Below are 22,167 nucleotides of genomic sequence, written 5' to 3'. Positions count from 1 at the left end.
GAGTCTGTATCAATTCTTTGAGATAGTCGAGTCATTTGTTGTGGTCTATGGTTGTTGTTGTGTCTCTGTGAGCTCAGTTGTTCTTTATTATTTCCTGTTTTCAGTCTGTTTTGAGTGAGATTGTCACGCACATTGCACTGAGGAGCACCCATTGTAGAGAGCACGACACACTATCTGTGCTACAGGTGCTCTCATTTTGGCGATCACGGTGGGACCTCAACTGAAGTCTCTGTGAGGTACAAATCTTGAAGCTAGTTGGGTCTATCTAGATCCGCCTACCTCACCTTGCACTGTTCTTCTCTCGCCCTGGTCCAACTGGTCTAGTCCTCTCTCGCCCTAGTCATCTCGCCCTGGTCCAACCAGCCCTCGACCCTGGTCTAGTCTTCCTCGTCCCTGCTCTAGTCTGGGTCTAGTCACTTGCCTGGTCTAGTAGAGTCTAGACCAGTTGTCAGCCAGTTCAAGGTTTTCTTGCCCAAAGCTTGGTTGGATTGGTGGTCACTGCATGAAACATACAAGGCGGTCAGTCAAGCGTCAAAGCGCACTATTGAGCCCTCTGAAGTACTATAACAGAAGACGACCTTTGGTACCTAGTAGAAGTCCATCAACCTCATCACCCATACCTCCACATACGACATCACCCATTCCTTCATCCCGTTCGACATCTTCCAGATCACCTTCTCCAGTAAAGTTCTCTCCTATTCTGCTACAACAGGCTATTGAGCAACAGGCTCAGCAAGGGGCCATGGAGGCGTTGGCTAGTGTTTTGGCCAAGGTAAACATCAAGTTCCCTACCTTCAAAGGACTCTCTTCAGAAGATGCTGACGACCATGCAAGGAGGTTTGTATCTCTCTGTAGGGGTCGTGGTCTTAATAGAGAAGATCCTTATTTGGTATTCTTTCCATCCTCCTTGGATGGCTTAGAAGACAAATGGTACAGCCAGTTTGCAAAGAACCATTTTGCAACCTCGGCAACCTTAAGACAACAGTTCTATGCAGCTTTCAGGCCAGGTGACTACCATGAGAAAATTTAGCATGAGTTGGCTAACATGGTGCTCCAGTCAGAGGAGACCTTTGCAGAACTTATGACAAAAACCAAGTCTCTGGTTGCCAAGCTTCCCCAACAACCCGGTGAATTTATGGTTAAGAAGTGGATAGAGAAGGCGCTTCCCAAAACTTCTCAGCAAAAACTCCGAAAGAGTCTCCGACCCGACGCCACTCTAGAGGAGTTCATCGCAGATGCTACGAGGATAGAGGGGATAGAGGGGGCTAGGAATCTGTTCACCAACCCCCCTCACATAGAGACTCCCTCTGTGTTTTCGAAAGGTCCTGCTGATCCATTGACTTCTTTGCGCAGAGAACTTGAAGCCCTAAAACTACAACGCGCTCTCCAAGAAGAGAAATCAATCTCTCTTAGAAAGAGAAACCACCACATCTTGAGGCGTTGGATCAAATCAAGAGAGAGCTAGAAGAGCTTCGGTCTCAGCAGGAGACTAAAGCTATGGTATGGTGCAGCTCTTGTTGCTCTCCTGGACATCCTCCACAAGACTGTCCCCTTCGGACTTATTGCCACTTCTGCGAAAAATCTGGGCACGAAGACAAGGATTGCTACTACCTCAAGGGATTGCGACAAATACAGCGAAGTCTTGGTCCTACTCTTCAACAAGGGTCAGCACCTGCATCCAACATGCTCCCTGTGGCCATCCACACCATATGCCACCTTTGTTGACAAACCCTCCTATGCAAGGTATGCAAAGTACTTTTCCGTCTCAGAGCTTTTATCATACCCATGCTCCCTCATCACCTCAAAAACTTCTATGCCTCCACCTCCAACTCCATGCACCAGGAGCAAGGACCACCTCGCCCTGCGACTCGCCCATTGAATCAGCCCATTTTGTGCTTCAGATGCGGGGAATATGATCATTACCAAAGCAAATGCCCTTTGCCCGAAGGGTCCCCTCTCTGCCGTCATTGCCTCGAACGAAGGATCACCACAAATTTGTGCATCCACGGCTTCTAACCCAAGTCAAAGCCAGAATGAGTTTGCCTTTCCCAAGCTCAATTTGATAGCAGTTACCACCGTTTCTCAGCCGCCCCCTTCTACCCACATGGTTACCCCTCAAAATAAGCCACCGCAGTTGGTAGAGGAGCCATCGGGCGTCCTCACCCGGGCCCAAAGAGCCGCTCTCGGTCTTAGCATTCCAACAAGTTCAACTCCCCCACACATTCTCACACCAGTGGATACCCTGCCTTCAGCTGTTAACAAGCCATCCCCCACTGCCATGAAGGAATCCAAATCTTTGCTCTCCGATATTTGATAAAGCTTTCTTGGAAGCAGTTTCAGATCTACAGAAGATCAAGGTACCAGAGAAACCACTGGTAGAACAAGAAAAGCTTACAGCAGAGACAGTCTTGAAGAACACTTTCCAACAAGTGTCCCTCTATGACATGTTGAGGCTAGATGCGAGTTTCAAAAGTGACACCCTTGCAGTTATTCAGCCACTTTACCCTGGAGCAGGTTCTAGTGGCAGGCACCTCCCACTGCAACCGTCAGAGTCCTATATGATATCCAATCCCGCTGCTCCACTCACTGATTATAGAAGCCCTCGCCTGACGGGGTCCGTTTTGGGTCTGCAATTTTCGGCAGTGATAGTGGATGGTGGATCTGGTATCAACCTGATGCCCGAGTTCACTATGTTAGCTCTAGGTCTACAGCCTACTCGCCCTGCTCCCTTCACAGTCACATTGGCCGACCAACGGACAATCTACCCAATGGGCATAGTGGACAATGTGCCTCTGCAGGTACAAGACTTTACTTTTAACTTGGATTTTGTTGTGGTTCGTCTTCCCCAGGTTGAGGGCGGATTTCCCTTGCTTATTGGAAGACCATGGCTGCGACACACTAAAGCACTTCATGATTGGGGAAATGATGCAATGTGGATACATACTTCTGGCTCCCCCATGCAACATTCTCTTAGAAGGAGGTATGGATCCCGTGGTGCAGCAAGTTTCTTTGTCAATGGAAACCAACCCTAAACAAGAACAGCCTACTACACCTTAAGGGTTAGACGAAGATCTGTTGGAGTGGTTGGATGCTACCAAATATATGCCTTGTTATGGAGTCTCTATTCACTCGTTGCCTGAAGTTACACCCTCTTCCAATGTTTCCACAGTAACTAAACCTAATGAGCCACCTGAGCCAGCTCAAACGTTGAAGAATCCTGATGCGCCCTTGGTGGAAGCCTTTGAATTTGGTGAGACTATGAAGAATCATAGAAGTGGAAAGAAATCCCCTCTACAGGAGTTCACTCCCCTTCAAACATCAGCCGTATTGGTGTCTGCTTCTCCAACCAGAACGAAGCTCTCCTCTGTGTCTAGCCAAATCCCTTCACAGAGCAGGTCCTGCTTGATGAATTCCCTGCTCCTGATAGTTGTCTTACTCAGAATAGTTGGCTCTGTCCTCAACCTACACTTTGCTCATAATAGTTCGCTTTGTCCTTTATCCTCGTTCCCCGCTCTCTCCCTTGTCCCCCTAAAAACCCCTCGCCCTTCCCCACCCCTCCCAACTCGCCCCTACCCATCCCCTCACACACACTCGCCCCTACCCACCCTCTCTCTTGCCCTCGCCCCGACCCACCCCCTCTCTTACCCTCCCCCCTACCCACCCCCTACTCGCCCCTACCCACCCCCTACCTACCTAGGCCTCGCCCCTACCCTTTCCCCCCTCGCCTCCCACTACCTACGCCTCACCCCCTACATAACCCCTACCTACCCCTTGCCCTCAGTGTTGTGAAGAAAGTGTTGCAAGGTTATCTGCAAGCATGGACCAGGTCCTTTTCCTCTCCCTATGGTTATCAAGGATAAAGATGCGCTGGATCCTAACCGAGTATATCTCTTTGTAGTGGAGCCTCATTCTGTTTTGCCAATTGGGATTCTTGGACTATGCAATCATATTGGGTTCCCGCCTATTCAAAAGCTTAAGGTGTTTGTAAGCAGTGCAGTGTTTTAACCCCAGTTTTGAGGCATGTAAGGTCATGGTTGGGACTGACACCTGTTTCACGACAGGACGTACAGATGGGGCATCTACTGGTTTTTTTTCACAGTTTTTTTAATATTCCTCTCACCGGGACGGTGAGCGGTCTTGCGGCGGGCAACCTGTATAGCAGGCCACTGTGTTACTTTCACAGGACACACAATTAGTACAGTTGGTCTAGGCTGGTTCACACTGGACGGACTCTCTGGGCTGGGCAGTGACACGTGGCAGCAGAGATACGGATTGGTCTAGTGGACATCGTGGCGAGGTCACCACATGGCTGACATTCAAGAGCCGTGGGTGGCTCTTTATGGGGGTACATGTGAGTAGTAGCTGTTGGGTCACGATTATCATCTTCTTCACTTATGCTACAGCGTCGGGGTCTAGAGCATAGAGTCTATACACACAGCACGTCTTCGCTATCCCTGCACATCTGAGCCTCGACACCCCATTGTACCTGAGAGTCCTGGGCTGGAGTTGAGTGTGCTGCCACGCCACAGTCTGAATCAGTTCTTTGAGATAGTCGAGTCATTTGTTGTGGTCTATTGTTGCTATTGTGTCTCTGTGAGTTCAGTTGTTGTCTATTATTTCCTGTTTTCAGTCTGTTTTCAGTGAGATTGTCACGCATTCCTGCAAACCCTAATTTCTGCCAAAAACCCTAATTTTTGGAAAAAGCGAAGGCTTAAAAATAAATAAAAAATTTGAGTTCCGTGCCTAGAGATATTGTGATCTGTGAATTGTTTTGAAGTGGTTATTTGGTGCTGTCGCGGTTGATTCTTGACTTGGAGTGTCCAAGTCTGTTACACATTGCACTGAGGAGCACCCACTGTAGAGAGCACGACACACTATCTGCGCTACACGTGGAGGCATCCAGGGCGGGGTATGTATGACTATTGTCGATTCTTTGCACCATGCCATTCTGGGCAGAGGGATTATTGTGCCAAGCAGGGCTCACTGGATCACTATGCAGGTTCAGGGTTGTCTCGTGGGCTTCCTAAACATCTATGCGCCCAGTGTGGCGAGTGCACGTGCAAAGTTTTGGTCTCAGATTGTTGAGTCTCTGCCGCAGGCAGAGCAATGGTGCATAGGGGGTGACTTCAACATGTTGGAGGAACCCTCTGACAGGATTGGTGGTAGCCATACTACTGTGCATGGAGTTGAGCTGGCAGCTTGGGAGAGGTTTTGTATGACTCTAGGGGTTACAGATGTGCCCCAGACAACCTGGCCTTCTCTCGTTCGGACCGCACACTAGGAGGCGTGAATCTATCTCGAATAGATCGTTTCTACACTAGTAACCACTTCTGTGACTTGGGTGGGATAGTAGGAATTCTGGCAGGGACCTCCTTTTTGGACCATGCTCCAGTGATCCTTACAGCGACTGATAGACAGAGGAGGGGGAGCACGATGCTTCGCATCCCAGAGAGGGTCTTGCTGGACTCGAGAGCTTAGACATGCACGATCCTCCTGCTGACAGACTGGCTTCAGGACTAGCTCAGCTTAGTCGACTTTCTTTCCAGGAGTCTCCGGCTTGCCTGGCTGCAGCGAGAGAGGAGCAGCAGCATCTCCGACGGGGCATTGCCTCCTTGCAGAGGATGCAGGAGAATCATCCAGACAGTCCTTGGTTGCAGGAGCAGTTACAGCAGGCTCGCTAGGAGCTCGTCAACACAGAGAGAGGCGCCATGAGTTTGCTTTCCATCGACAGGCATCTCAGTGGACCAAGGTGAGTGATAGAGTGACATGAACCTTCATTGAGGCAGTGGGACCTTGGCATTCTCATGCCAAGGTCAGTCAGTTGAGGAGGCCCGACGGGTCAGTTGCTTCATAGCCAGAGGACATGCGTGCATTAGCCACTCATTTCTACGGTGATCTACTGTCTGCAGAGCCTCAGTCAGAGCTTCAGAATGATTGCAGAGAGCAGGTGTGGGCACAGATGCCTTGTCTTGTGACTGAGGAGATAGCGCCAGAGGCTTGAGCTGCCTCTTCAGCTAGAGGAGCTCTACACGGCTCTTAGTGCACTCCCATGTGGTAGTTGTCTAGGTGAGGATGGCTTGACTCCCAGCTTTTGCTTGGAGTACTGGGACTTGCTTGACTCAGATCTCTGTAGTACCTTTCAGTACATCCTGCACACAAGAGAGATGCCTGACAGCATGAGTGAGGGCCTCATCTACCTTATTCCCAAGGAGGGTGGCTCCTTGGATGAGATTCGACAATGGCGCCCCATCACCATCCTCAACTCAACCTACAAAAGTCTTGCCAAGGCTCTAAGTTTGAGGATTCCGCCACTTCTAGAGAGCATCATACATGGGACTCAGACAGCTTTTGTCAAGGAGCGTAGTATCCTTGGCAACATCTTTACTTTTTGGGAGGCTTCTGCCCTAGCGCGGCTTTGTGGTGAGGATCCGGTGATTCTTCTTCTCGACTTTGAGAAGGCCTACGACAAAGTTGACTGGGACTTTCTAGAGGGCACTTTACATAGGATGGGCTTCTCAGATGCTTGGATCAAAGGGGTGTCAACTTTGTACAGACGGGCACACAGTCAGGTACTTTTGTCAGGAGGTAGAGGGGATCGTTTCATGCTCACACGTTCGGTCAGATAGGGATGCCCTCTTGCCCCATTCCTCTTTTTGTTCTATGCTGAGGCAATGAGTAGGTTTTTGGTTTCCCGGCAGGTTGGTTTGCGTGGCTTAGCACTTCCTATTTGGGGAGATGAGCTGCTCGACGCTGAGTTTGCAGACGACTCAGCCTTGTATTGCGATGGCCAGGAGGCCAACCTTCATAGGTGTGAGCAGGCTCTTGATACTTTCTGTTGTGCATCTGGCGCATATATCAACTAAAGAAAGACAATGGCTTTCTCAGTTGGTAGTGCTCCTATGCCCGATTGGATGTCAGGTGATTCAGGTGGATTCCCCCAGGGACTGCTGTTCGGTACCTGGGTTGTCAACTTGGTTTGAATTTGTCTCTCAGGCCGCAAATTGCTCCATAGTAACAGGGAATGGCCGTTTTCATGTGAGGAGGAAGTGGTTACATTGGAGCTCCGTACGTCTTTCTTTGGCAGGCAGAGTCGTAGTGGCCAACCAGATGTTGTTGGCTACTATGTGGTACATCACCTCTTGCTAGATCTTCTCGAGTTCTTTTATCAGCTAGTTTGAGAGACTGATCGGGAACTTCCTTTGGTCAGGGCGTGACACTCCGATAGCCCGGGCAAAATTGGCATGGCACGTCATCACTCTTCCTTGTTCTCATGGAGGGCCAGGGATCATAGACCAAGCATAGCAAAGCAGAGCCCTTCTTGGGAAGTTCATCGTCAGAGGCCTTCTTCTAGGTTAGGAGCCCTGGAAGGAGTTCTTCCTTCAGCGGCTTAGTGCTAGGGTACCTCAGACTGGAGACCCCTCGCGACCCCCGACTAGATAGATTTTCACAGAGATGCGTAGAGTTGGCTTGAGCAGGAGACTGCAAAACCGTTTCGCTGTGAGTTTGCTTCGATCTTGGGAGCGGGAGCAACTGCGGCGAGGCCTGGAGCAGCGTCAGCCTACTTACACGGAGGAGCGCCTGAGACAGCCCCTTATTTGGAACCCCATGGTTGGCACTCGGAGAGGCCACTTGGTTGGTGGTCGGCCTCATGTTTCCTGGGGTCCCATGGCAGAGGGTCCAGCACAATCTCTAGGTGACTGGTTACAGTTTTCAGGCTTGTCAAAGGAGCTTCAGCGTCTTCAACTACAGGGCATGAGAGAGGTGCAGAGCATGTGTCAGGACATCTCAGAGGCAGTACCAGCTGAGTGGCTCACACCCCTCGAGTCAGCAGCGCCTAGGTGGATGGGAGCCTTCACGCGAGTGGAGGTTCTCATCTCAATTCGGGCTTGCTCAGAGACTGTACCCTCCCTGTTTTTCGAGCTACAGGGTAAGGGGCGCTTACACGGAGCTGCAGTAGAGGTCCCGCAGGTGGCAGAGTGTTGTTTTCCGAGGATCCGAGTGGTGGGCATCTGTGGGAGGACTTGTGTCATAGATCCCGACCCAGCAGCTCTTGAGACTGGTCACTGGAGACTGTGGGCTTGGGAGAGTTGTCCCCTGGCACGAGTACAGTAGGATCGTGAAGAGTGGCTTTGGAGGGACCCTTTCTCCTCTGCAGACCACCCAGATGTCTCTTTCTTTGAGTACACTGTTCGACTGGGACGTCACATACTGGTAGCACAGAGAGAGGCTTGCCCTACTGCAGCGCCTTATTGGCACGAGGAGGGTCTCACAGCTGAGTTCTTGGCAGTTTTTTGGGAGAGGTTGTGGGACTCCAGACAACCGAGATGAGTCACTTTGTTCTAGTGGCTGGTTGCACACAGAGCTACAGCAGTTGGGAGATGGCTTGTACATAGTGGTCTCTTGGCCGCATGTGCACCTTGTGACCATCTTGTGGAGAGTCAGCGTCATTGTCTTTCGGACTGTCTTTTGGCACAACAAGTGTGGCTTCGTGTTCTTCCAGCTGATGCCAGCCCTTTCCACAGCTCGGCAGTACACTTGGGGGGCAGCTGCTCAGTCCACTCTTACGGGCCCGGCTCTTCAGTTTGAGCTATCTTCCACCAGCATGATGATAGTGATGCACGGGGGTTGACCTACACTCCAGCCTGCCAAAGAGCTTACTCCACAGGAGTGGTGCAGTGAGAGAGAGGAGCGCTGGGAGCTCATCAGTGGCCTAACACTCTGGTTCATCTGGCACGCCCGCTGCTTCCGCATCTTCGAGGCTCACCCTGTACCACCAGCAGAGACTATTCGGTATCTTTGGCTAGAGCTGATCCATCCTGTCAGAGGACATCTCAAGAGACTCCAGGGCAGCTCCGACCGCATGCGGGAGCGCAGAGAGGCTTTTCTTCGACTCTGGCGTCTTGGGCCTTTCTTCACCATGGTCCAGGGTGTACTCAGATGGCACTACCGTCCCACTCTTGATTTAGCCTCATTGTACATATCATGTTTTTTCATTGGGAGAGTCTCCCCATCATGATTGTTGTAGCCCTCTCCTGTAGAGGTGGTTGTAGCCGTATGGGCAGTTTCATTAACTAACAGAAGGATCTTTTTCTCGGAAAAAATTAAAATTTGTTCGTTGTTGCCGGGAGTTCTGGTTAGTGGCCGGAGGTAAACCCCAACTTTCCTTTCATGAGCTTGTAGCCGACCGCGGCATGGTCCATAAGCTCTTGCATGGTAGAGACTTGCTTGGAGAGACAATATTCCTGCAATGGTGATGGTAGTCCAATGGTGTAGCGCTCGCATTGGTCCTCCAAGGAAATGAACTTAAAGAAGGACATCGGAAGGTACGCGTCGAGAAACCTTTGGTTATAGTCGTCCATGGTTTCGGTGGCAAGCATTTTCAAGTTGCCCCACTTCGCCAAAATCCAGCCTTCAAACATCGAAGTCATGTAGCTACGTGCAAAAACTATCTTGAAAGCTTGCCAGGTCCTTGGAGCATGTGGTTGTGTTGTGATTGAACTCCACCATTGCATAGCATTATCTTTAAGAAATCCCGCTGCTCGAGAAATCTTGGATTCTTCTGTATAGTTCCCCAAAGCATAGATGTTGTCAAAATGTTCTAGGAATTACAATGCTTTCTTGCGATCTTTCACCCCGAAAAAAGTAAAAAATTTGAACGTCATGCCCCCATCTTTAAAATCTTTGGATTGGTAGGTGCATATCCCGGGTATGGATAATAAGGGTAACCATATGGGCTCCAACCATTATAGGCTGGTGGCGGTGGTGGTGGAGGTGGGGGCAATGGCGGTGGCAAAGGCAACCGGTTGCACTGGATCAGGGTCAGATGGCTGCACCAAATTCCTAAAGACTCCCCCGATCGGAACAAACGGCTGAGAAGGTTGCCGGTTGGAAGCTCTCGTTTTTTCTAGTGCCAGGGGAGGAGGTACCACCTGGGACTTTAGAGGGGGTAACATGTAGTTCAAAAATTGTTGAAAACTTTTTGCAGCATCGGAAGATTCTCCTGAGGATGGCGCGAAAGAATGTCATGAAGCTCGTTGAGCAGAAATTGCAAATATTCTGTTGAATCCATGAATTCCACGTCTTGGGTTCTTTATGGCTTATGCCCTGTAAGACAGAGCGATGAAGACGGGAGCGCGTCCGATGCGTGATGTATGAAGGGTAAGAGTGGCTAATAAGTCCGGGCTCGGGCCTCGAAGATACTTCACATAAAATTCCAGTAGACTTTTGGAAGCACCGGTTTGCTCTGTCTTCTCTTTGGTGGACCGGTATGCTTTCAAAAAAGCACACGCCTAATGCTCTGATACCACTGTCACGAGATGAGCACCACGTGCCAATAGAAAAGAACAGACTGCACAGACTCTTCGCGATTCAATAACAACTGAATTGAGAGAGAGAGACGACACGCAACACGGAGTGGAAGAATTCCACCCCAAAGAGTATTGGCCCCAAACCTTGGCGCCCCTTTCAATATTTCTTTATATTGCATCAACACAATACAAGCCGGTACTCCAGACTCTGCACCTTCTCCAGGAAGCATGCCAAAGAATGAGCCCTTAGCACATATTTAAAGGCCCTTGGACTATGAAGAGCAGTTACAATGAAAAACCTTCAAAACTCAAAAGCTTCTAGTCCAAACGCAATGCCAAAAATCTGCCATCGCATTTTGTGGAATTCTGTAAAACTGTCACGTCAGTAGTCAGCGCAAAAAGCGGAGCGTCCATAGAGCTACCACGTCATCGGTTTTCCGTATGTATGTGTGTGTGTCCTACTTTATTTTACTTCCTTTATGTCACTGGGGCCCCATCAAACGGGGTCCCTATAACTTCGTAGGACTTCTTCTTCTGTTACTTGTTCTTCTTAGGGTTTAGGCCCCTCGGCCAAGCATCTGTCAGCTGGCTCCATTCTTAAGGGCTTTGACACATCAACAGTTTGCGACAGTTTTAACATGTTTCGCCTACTTCATCTACTTCGCAATACACTGCACTTGGCGATGAGAAAGCCCCACGTGCGGATCGTCATCACCTACAAAGATCGTGTGATCCAAAAGGTCGTGTTGCACTAAGGGGCCAATGGCGAGGCGAATGCGAACCCGTAACTCACTTGTTGACGAAGAGACACGTCAACCACTAAGGTAACGTGTCTTCGGTGCAGATTATTATCGCCCAGAACATTATACGCCCGCAGTTGCTCTTGTAAAGGGGGCCGCCACTTTACTAGGCCCCTTACCTTAAGAGATGTTTTGTATGGTCTTCTTCATTCTTGGAGAATACGATAATGTCGTCAAAGAAAGTGCCCACAAACTCCCTATGATCTCGAAACGGTCCATCTTCCAATTGAACTTTGCTGACGTATTTGTGTGACCCAATGGCATCACCAAATACTCGTACAATCTGAAGAATGTCTTGAACGCGGTCCTATATACCTCCTATGGAGCGATCTACCACTTTTCATATCGATTTTGCTGAAACACGAAGAACCTTGAAATCTGTCAAGTATATCATTGATCCTGGATATTGGAAATCAAGAATTCTTGATGGTGAGTGTGCTGAGATCCCTCTAGTTGATGCACATTCTCCAAAATCTTTCTTTCTTCAAACCAAGAAGCACAGGTGAACAAAAAGGTGGAGTACTACGAGGAATCAATTCAATCATGTGGTCCTCAGGTATCTCAAGCGGTAGGCCTCTAGGTAAGCCCTCAGAGAAACAATTGGCTTGAGGAAGCACCATATCTTGAGGTTCTGATACTAAATCCCATAAATTTGAACCTTTATGTTCTTCCGAATCTCTTAGAAAAATCGAGTGAACAAAAAGACTGGATTTAGAATGGCCGAAGTCGATACAATTGGGATGGCGAACTTGCCCAAAGTTTACATAAAGGATGATTTCTCTACTATTATCATTTTTCAATGTAACCTTTCTCGCCTAATAATCAACCTTGACATTGTTCTTGTGGTACCGAGGTATCTCCAAAAGTACATCACACCCCTCAAGTGGCATGATATGGAAGCCCTCATGGCCTATATACCCCTCACAATGCAACCGAAGTTTCAAATGATAGGTGTAATGGCGACATCACGTGCGAGTGTCACTAGAACTGCATCCACTTGTGGTAAAAATTTTCTTGGCGTGTAATTCCAAGTCGAGTCGCCAATTCTCGTGAAATGGAGTTGACCTTGGCTCCTCCTTCAAAAAAGATATGAGCCTCCTGCTCTCGTATTTTGCCCCAATCTCTATAGAGCTTAGTGTTCTCAAGCCCTTGGTCTATGGTCACCTTCATGAAATCCGAAGCAAGTCCTTTCTTTGCTCGCTTCTCTGCCGTTCTTTGGTTTATCCTCTAGCTTCTCCTTTGCTTCTTTCGTTGGACTCTTGGCTAAAATATTCCCAGCTTCTCCATAGCCATAGTACTTCACCTCCTTGTAGTACTCGGCACGCCACAATGTAGGCCCTGTGCTTCTACAAGTTACAGACATGGAGGGCCCTACCCTTGGCTTGGTCTACCATCTCTTCCAGGAGATGAAGACCCATCTTGCGGCCACGACTTCATTGACTGAGGACTGGTACGGACTATATAGCATTGTGTTGCAATTTATTGTCTATGTGGTTACTAGTATGATCTAACTTCAATTTTGTAAAATGCACTGAAGAGAATGTCTTGGCTATTGTAGATAGACAATGGAAGTTCATGAGTCATCCCATGCATGGGATGGATGCATTGCTCTATCCTTTCTACAAGACAATAGCTCTGTTCAATGAGAGGCCTCTTTTGAACCTAAAGGACGAGTACATCAATCGAATGTTCGACGAGGATGAGTGTCGTAGATTGATAGAGAGATGACGAGCTTCGAGAGCTCTCTTGGGCCGTCCTTTGCGAGAGCAGTTGCTCCGAGGCTACAAAGCTTCTTGTCATATGGTGTAGAGTTATGGGAGACAAGGTCTTCCATAACTCACATACATTGCACTACGCCTATTGTTGCATGGAAATTTCTAGTGCCATGATCTATCTTTGGAAGACAAGGTCTTCCAAAGCTCACATACATTGCACTACGCCTATTGTTGCATGGAAATTTCTAGTGCCATGATCTATCTTGATTCATTATTCAAATCTCATAACAATAAGCAGTGATTACATAACATTGCTATGAAGTTACCTAATGGCAAGCCGCAATATATATGTGCTCATATGACACAGGATTGCTATGCTAGAGCATGTGAGCGTAATTGGAGCGTTTACTCACTCATTCATACCAAGAACTGCAACTGTTTCAACACTACCCAACTCAAAAAGTTGGTGTAATGCCGAGCCAACATGAAGCTTGTGCGAGCTTACCAATCATTTGAAACACCTAAGCAGGTTTGCTTGAGAACTATCTTCAAAATTTAAAAAGTTCAATTTCAAATGATAGAAAGACCTCTCAACTGTGATGCCCTGCGGCACAAGACGAGAGACATGGCCGCAACAAAAAACAAACAGAAGTAAAGTAGTCCACCAGGTGACATCCCTGTCGGACTTAACGAGAAACAGGAATGCGCCATCCAATGTGGCCTCTAGTCGTGACAACGCTAGAGGTAGTACGGTATAATGCAGATACGTCTATGACCCACTGCTGCAAGGGGAAACCCATCCTCTGAATAGTGCCCTCCAAGAAACCCCAATCCACTCTATCATAAGCCTTCTCAAAATCAATAAGAATGAACGCTACAGGCTGATCAATTGCCTCATAGAAAGTGAAAATGTTATACAAAATTCAGCGGTCCGGCACAAAATCTGTCTGAAAAGCATGGATGAGATCGGGCATAAAGGGTTTTCAGCGCATAATGATCATGCGAGCAAAGATCTTATACACGGAGGACATGAGAGTGATCGGTCTCCACTATCGCAAGGACTATCTATCTATCTATCTATCTATCTATCTATCTATCTATATATATATATATATATATATATATATATATATATATATATATATATATATATATATATATATATATATATATATATATATATATATATATATATATATATATATATATATATATATATATATATATATATATATATATCCAGAGTGCAGATGAGGATGGATTCTAGTAGTAGTATCTAGTTCTTTTGTACCCAGACATGGTATTCGATTCACCATTTTGTAACAGATTGGGCTCATAGGTTATTTTGGCCTTTTTAAGAGGTTAATATAACATTTCACTTCATTTCTCTCTCCCGCATGGATGCATATGATTGCAAGTATGTGTCTCGTTTATGGTTCCATGTTGTGCTATGCTAACATGCTACACAGAACACCTTGTTGCAAGTATGTGTCACCTGTATGGTTCCATGTTGTGCTATGCTAACATGCTACACAGAACACCTTGTCATGGCTGAGTCTTCAAGCTACAATTATGTTGTGACTTATGGACTGCGCCACAATCTCAATGTTTGATAACTATCCTTTGGTATTATCCAATTAGTTAATTTTGATCATTTGAGAAAGTTATTCGGCAAGGCATTATCGACCACCATGCATCAACTTATACATCTTGTAGAAAAGTGAACACAATGTAATGGCCATTAAAAGACTCAAAAAAGACCAATGCCTCATGCATCATCAATAAAGCAAAAAGCGAGGTATTTGCAAACATTAAATTTTTCAAATCAATCCTCACTCAATGTAAGCCATTGTAGCTGCATCTCCTTGTCGAATACGAGTTCGCAATACTCTAGTATAGCCTCCCACTCGTTCCCTGTGAATCAAGAGAATTGAAACAAAGATCTAGCTGGTGTTGCAAACTAAAGCAGCGGCTATTACTTGTAGCGCTCCGCAATCTCGGTGAACAACTTGTGAAGTTCAAAATCACCACGCAAAATGGCAGCTGCCTTTCTCCTTGCAAACAAGGTTCCCTGCAAAAACAAAAATCAGTTCATGATTTCAAACTTTATCTATATAACTCGCATCCAATGAAGGAGGAGAGCACCTTTTGCTAAAAAGTCTCGAGTCTAGTTTCAATCACAATCCATCTTTCACAACAACAGAAACAGGCAGATCTACAAATGATTGATTTTTGTGTACACCTCACAACTTCTTGTTTGAGTCATTAATCCTGTGACATTTAACCTCACGTTGAAAACAACAAGTCTTCCTGAAGTATAAAAACACTCCAGCCCATGCTACAGTACTCAGCCCCTGAGGTATATTCAGCACCCTTCAAAAAGGGCTTTCTGGAGATAGAGGCAAGAGCATCCGCCCTTTTAGTTTCTTGCCAATCACTAAAACACAGAAGAAAAACCAGAACATGCCTTACCAAGCCTACCCTCTCAATGACATGGACTGGAGACACCCATCATCAATGTATAAGAAAGTCCCTTTGCCAGTTTAGACACATGCAGAGAAACATACACATGCATGTCTACAAACACAAGTGTCCTATGCAAAGACTACATGTGACCAACTATCCTTTTCTGGAAAAGATTTGCACATTGGCAAGAGCGTACGTGACACCTGTATCAAGAAATTCATCCTCCATGTATCATCCGCGTCCTAGAGAAAGAGGTCTAGGTAAGGAACACCCTTAAGATGGGTGTTTAGTACAGCCTCGGCCAATGGTGTCAAAGACACACCATTGGCCTTGTTTCTAGATACAATGACAACTAGCAGTGCTAATGGTTTCACAAAAGTGATGATGTGGAATGTGCAAGAACGGCTGGGCTGTGGATGTGGCAGCCTGTACAGACAGACAGCTGTACAGATGTTGGTAAGCTAAAGTTGCAGATCGTGCAGATGCAACTGATGACATGGCAGATCGTACAGATGCAGCCGATGATGTGGTAAGGGCTGTAAGGATGCAGGTGATAACGTGGCATCCCCATCTCAGATGCTCTTTATGATTTCTCCATGTGGGCTACCTTTTGTACAAGTTGCACTTTATGGAGAACTTCTTTTAACAACTGCCCTACAGAGGCCAGGCCAGCATGCCCATCGTAGCCAAACTGTGACAGTGATCTCTCCAAGTAAGAGATATTTGTACTCTATTGTTTAACATCAGTAAAGAAAGACACCAGGGACCCATTCAAGGGGCCAATCTATGTGAGAGGAAAAGTCTGCCCCACTGTCTCTGTACACAGCTATTTTAAAGAGTTCTTTCAATTTATTGTAAATTCGTGATTGAAATCTACTGTCCGATTTACCACCTGATCGCAAACTTCAATGGTATTAAAGCACAGTTGATTGCTCTTCCGCGGTTGGTAATCTGTTCCAATTTGTCTCAACAAGCTTCAAACGCTATGGAGAACACCCAAAGAAATGTAAACATTTGAAGAAGTGAAGGTCAAGGAAGAGGTTGTGGCAGAAGTCCCAAAGGAGGACACCAATAGTCATGACAAGGCTCCAGATAGTGATGATAAGAAAATTGCAGAGGTAGACAGTCTCCTAGCGGATTTTACAGGGAATCCCAATGTGTAAGCCTATAGGGGAAGAGGTCATGAAGACAGTCCTTAGGAATTGGAAGGATTTGTGTCTGTTTTGCAGGCGAAATCGAGGGCGATCACATTCTTTCAAGGGGGGGGGGGGATGACCTGTGCAATCAGAGATTGGACAGAAGAGAGAGGGACCACCCAAAAAAAAAACCAGATTTTTCCGCCCCTTTTTACGGGTGATGACATGGCAGCCGGGCGGATGCTTTTTCGGGCAGATTAAAAGCATTGACTTTTTGCCGATAGCTTACGTAGATCATGCATTGAAAGAACTCACTATGGGATCCAAGCACCTCTTCTCGGGGTCGAAGGAACCCCAAAAGAGATGCAAAGTGAAACAGGGAAATGATCTAACAAAACATATCAGCCCAAATAGAGGTGGCACCACCCCTCGAGGCTGCCCATGCACCAACATAAAATCTATCCAGACGCTCCAACAGTCTGGCTGCCCCCTTGGATCCTCACGAGTAGCAAAGAGATCCCGGACAACGACCAAATGTTGGAATGTGCCAAACATCTGTAGAGTTCGTCGCTAACAGAAACCGCTCCCATGCCTGCTTTTCCAAAGGTGAAATCGATGACAATATTTGCCTGCGTGCATAACACCAATCCGCATCAGTCCCAATGTTGTTGAAATCACTACCAATAACCAAAGTATCAGGAGAAGCAATCAAAGCAGTCTAGAAACGAGTATGATCATGTGGCCTATTGGGAGCATAGACCACAAGGACTCCCACCAAAGTCTCATCGAATTAAATCACAACATACATTGCTTTGCCCGCAACCAAAGTGCCATGGTGTCTCACTGAAGCAAGCAAGTGTGGACCAACCGAAATGCATACACCACAACTACGAGACAAGTGTCCACTTGCTGGTTCCCGAAAAGTCTGAGAACCAGCTTTCATGATATTCCCAAAAAATTTATGTTCCTGAATGAGCTCTCTGCAAGTCCTGTCTCAAAAGCATCCTTCTAGACCCTCTCAATCTAGATGTCTACAACCCATTGGTGTTCCAAGTCATCACATGTGTGTCCATGGCATAAACAATCATCACAAGAACTCTGAACCACCCCAAAAGCATACATCTCCAAACATGTAGGAAGGTCTCCCCAAGACTATCTCCACAGGGGACGAAGACCATAAAGTACATAGACTAGGAAGAAACCACAACATGTATGCATAGAACCATTGCAAACATACTTTACATAAGACTGACTGAGCACTATGCCACAGCATGCATAACCTAGCGTGTATCCAAAAGGCCCATGACTCATGAATGCACCACACCCGGTATACTTAGAAACCATGTAATCCATCATGAAATGTGCTCAAGCATCAAGACCCATCTGTCTTCTGCAATATCTGAGCATACATCAACCGGTAAGCATACTGCAAACTATCAAGCTAGTGACACTGCCTCTTGACAGAGGCAAAACAGTCAAAAGCTGGAGCATTTGCGGGCAAGGGTGGGACACGTCTGCACTAGTGGAAATCTATAATCTCAATGTACCGTGTGCGTAGCATGACTTGGCTGCAAGATCGTACACAAAAAACCTCCTTTTGCCCCCATACTCGCAAGTATGGAGGCAAAGGTGAACGAGTAGGATATAGAGTAACTGTGCATGAAGTTGTCTCAAGAATGGCCCATTGAACCACACTATCAGCCACTGTAAAGTGTGATGATGTACACACTGTACAACTACCTCCTCTGTCCAAACTTCCTCCAGTCTGAATGGAACGTGAGAAGACAAAAGGGTGCTGACTTGCCCCCCCCAGTGCTCCCTTGAAGTGTGAGAAGGAGGTGCAACTGAATCAGAGCAAGCCATGTCCATCACCACTAGCCTCAGCCCTGTCTACCCCCAGCAAGCAGGGTAATGTCCCAAAAAGCGCGGTGCAAGCCTCGTCCGCGAAGCAGTAGTCGGAGGAGGACCAAGAGGGGGTAAAGGCAACCGAGGTAGTAAAAGCTTAGTCAAGAACAGCCTCCATGTCCGTATCCGGGATCTACAGGCTTTCCGGTAGGCGGTGAAACAGGATGGGGGATGGCGTTGGAATGGGTATCCTTGTGGAACGTCCAACAGCTAACTTTGGAGCCTGTGAGAGAAGGAGCCATGTCCAAAGTGGCAGAGACCTGCGAAGGAGTTGGGGAAGGCGGTGGTAAAGGATCTTGTGGAGAGGGATCTACCCTAGCAGCGGCATCACCCTACCGAAAGTAGTGATGTGTTCCAAAGACCATGTCTACAGTCTCCAAATGCTCTCTTTTGACTGTTGAGCGGTAAGCACAAAGCATTTTTTGTTTCTTTGACATTTGAATCTTATTATCCTTGCGCATGTGTAACATGTAACCTAATACATGTGTCATAAAATTTCAGCTGATCAGACATATTAGACTGTGTAGAGAGACGATGGACGTTCATGAGCCGTCCCATCCATGTGATGGATGCCATGCTCCATCCTCTCTACAGGTCCCCGGAGCTATGGAGCAACACTGCCTTGAGCACGAAGCAGTCGAAATTCGTAGGGAAGATGTTTCTCAAAGGAGGATCAACTGTAGATAGATAGAGAGTTCACATCGCACATGAACGGCATTGGTGCTTCTTTTGCAAGAGCTGTTGCATCGAAGAAGGAGCCACGAAGCTTCCTTTGACGTGGTGGCACTCTTATGGGAGGGTTGGTCTTCCTCATCTCTCACGGATTGCTCTTCGTGTTCTCTCTTAGGTAAGATTCCATGCTTGTTCCTCAATTGTCACGGGTCTTTAATATCCATAACTATGAACATGAAGTATTAAGATCGGTCCACGCTCGCATTGCTCTCTTGCATGTGGATTGCTCAACTAGAGCATGTAAGCATAATTGGAGCTCTTACTCTTTGATACACACCACCATTCGAAATTTCCTTAGTACTTCTCAATTAGAGAAGTTGGTGTATTGTAGAGCTAACATGAGGCTCGTGCGGAGTTAACATTCTTTGGGGTCACCTTAGCAAGTAAGATCTACACATCTCTAATCTTTCTCAATGGCCAAGAACAATTTCAATGTTCAAACTTCACTGTTTATTTCTTCACATCTCTAATGTGCTATCGGTTGTACCTTTAAAATTTAGATAGGTGCATCGGATGCAGCTAAAGATGGTGGACGATCCTAGCCCAGAGGAGGTGGACAGACAGATTAGAGACGAGCAAGAGATCTTGAGAGACTTACATAGAAAGCTTGAGAGTGTGGATCGTCGTCTGACCCGGTCACGTGCACGAGCTCTCGGCATTCCTTTACGCCTTGCATGTCCCAATTCAAAGAGTGCGAGACGAAAAAGCATTCCCAGGGGGAAGCTCTCCGTTCGCACCAATCGAAGGCGTGCGAATGAAGCTGTCGAGCTCATTCACATCGAGATTCCTAATCAGGCTTTACAGGAGCCTGTGCCAAAAGTTGATGGGGGCATGCTCTCTTCATACCATTCATCTTCTGATCTGATGATGCATTTGACTCTTGAGGCTCCATACTTCTTAGGATGCTTCAGAGAGCAAGCTTTTACTGATTCTAGACTCGCCATAATGGACATTGGATTTATTTTAGATAAAGTGTTTCTTGTTTTTTTTGTATGTACTTATGGCATACACCATGAACATGGTTTAAACTTTGTAGTTTGTTTTATCATTGATGCAGAAGATAAGTTTGTTTGTCTTTTCATGTTATGTTGTAACTTGTTTAAGTGTCTAGCTTGCTGCTTGAGTTTTCAATTAAGTTTAAACCATTGTACAATGTATTCATTATAAGTCTAGCAGGTCATTGAGTTAGAGATCGATGAAAAAATAAATAAACACATAGTTGTTTACAAATGATACAGACTACTTACATACCTAAAAAACTATTCAATACAGAAGTACGTCCCTTACGTTTGGATACCGTACCGTACCAAACATACCTTTCCACCTTGGGGTGTGTGTGGGTGTGTGTGTGTACGTACATTGGTAATAAGTTCAGTTCAAGTGCTTGTATAGATTTTTCCCCAGAAATAAAGACACTTCTACAGGGGGACAAAACCCTATTCCAAGGAATCTCCGTTCCTTATACACGCACGCACACACACGCACACAAATTGTGTGTGTGTGTGTACACACGCGCACACACACACTGAGAAATTGTCACAAGACGGGCACCACATGCCAATAGAAAAGAACAGACTGAGCAGACTTTTAGCACTTCAATAACAACTGAACTAAAAGAGAGAGACGACACGTGACACGGAGTGGCGGAATTCCACCCAAGAGAGTATTGGCCCCAATCATTGGCGTCCATTTCGGTATTTCTTTATATTGCATCGACACAATACAAGCCGGTACTCCAGACTCTGGACCTTTTTCACGAAGCATGCCAGAGAATGAGCCCTAACCTCATATTTAAAGGCCCTAGGCCTCAAAAGCACTTTACATGAAAAGCCTTCAAACTCAAAAGCATATGGTCCTAAAGCATTGCCCAAAAGCTGCCAGCGTAAATCACAAAAATCTGTACAGCTATACGTCATCAGTCAGCAAAAAATCCGAAGCGTCAGTACAGCTACCACATCATCAATTTTTGCGCAAGCCTTGGTGTGTGTGTCTGTGGGTCCGGCTTTATTTTAATTCCTTTGAGTCGCTATGGCCCCACCGGACGGGGTCCCCATAAGTTGGTAGGACTTCTTCTTCTGTTAATTGTTCTTCTTAGGGTTTAGGCCCCTCGGCCGTGATCTGAAGGTTGGCTCTGCTCTTTACTGACTTGACACATCAGCAGTTTGTGACATCCCCCTTCTTGAAAGAGAGTAACCGTTCGCGATTACAGCATATCTACAGAAAAACTCAAGTTAGCTTTTTTTTTTTAAATCCGAGGGACAATCTGTTTGCTATTTTTTTGTTAAGGAGTTGTCTTCTCCTTTCGGCTCTTTAGATCAAGGAGTTGGCTTCTCCTTTCGTCCAGTTCGGAACTCTTGATATGACCTCTCTAGTTGTTTTCTAGTTAGATACTTTTGAACATTTTTTGAGAAAGTATTGTTTGAAATTTGTTTGAAATGGATGCTATCTGGTATAAACCTGTCTTGGTGTTGATTTGAATTGTTTGACTTTGGTTTTAAATACTGGTTTCAATGATAGGTGATTTTACTCCCGGGTGGAGAAGTGAGAAATACTGTTTTGATATTGTTTGAACCTGAGAACGACGCAGACCGATGCCTGGGAAGCGTTTCGCTGTATGTTTGAAAACCTCAGAACGATGCAGGCTGATGTCTTGGGAGCGTTCCGTTGTATGCTAGAAAACCTCAGAACAATGCAGACCGATGCCTCGGGAGCGTTTGGTTGTATGCTTGAACCTCCAAGCGACGCCGACTTCGTCTGGGGAGCGTTTGGTTGTACAGTCTTCTGAGCTCATGGCCCAGACCTTTTTAGGTTTTTTACGGGGGAGTGACGAGGTAGTCGTTGAGTAGCTTCATACCGCAGACCGTTTGTCTCGGGGAGTGCTCAGTGGCGCTATTTGTTGTGTCTTGTAACATGCATATGTAAGCATCATTCTTGTCGTGCCAAGGCATGCCCAAGAGAACGTCGCAATTGCCCAACTTCATAATGCGGAAATCAACTTCTCCATGATAATCTTGTATAGTCACCGGAAGAGCACCCACCACTTTCTGGGTTTGCGTCGTGGCTAGCTCAGCTTCAATTTCCACCCTCTATATCATAATCAAAGTGC

At 46.6% G+C, this 22,167-nt stretch overlaps 1 protein-coding gene across 3 annotated transcripts in view; it reads right to left on the bottom strand.

Moving 5' to 3' along the window:
* LOC147454969 (uncharacterized) overlaps positions 1-22,167 on the bottom strand; it is a 115,195-nt gene that overhangs the window by 17,044 nt on the left and 75,984 nt on the right. For all 3 annotated transcript variants that reach the window (XM_086516810.1, XM_086516811.1, XM_086516809.1), the window contains exons 4-5: positions 14,802-14,893; positions 14,659-14,736 (exon numbers count right to left, since the gene is read on the bottom strand). In XM_086516810.1, the coding sequence (XP_086372936.1) occupies positions 14,659-14,736; positions 14,802-14,893 (170 nt within the window). The remainder of the gene's footprint in view (positions 1-14,658; positions 14,737-14,801; positions 14,894-22,167) is intronic.

This window comes from Adiantum capillus-veneris, chromosome 7 (genome assembly GCF_014529385.1).
Source record: "Adiantum capillus-veneris isolate H3 chromosome 7, ASM1452938v2, whole genome shotgun sequence".
Classification (NCBI taxonomy): domain Eukaryota; kingdom Viridiplantae; phylum Streptophyta; class Polypodiopsida; order Polypodiales; family Pteridaceae; genus Adiantum; species Adiantum capillus-veneris.
Note: the sequence above shows the minus strand (reverse complement) of the source record. Positions and strands in the feature narration are given on the sequence as shown.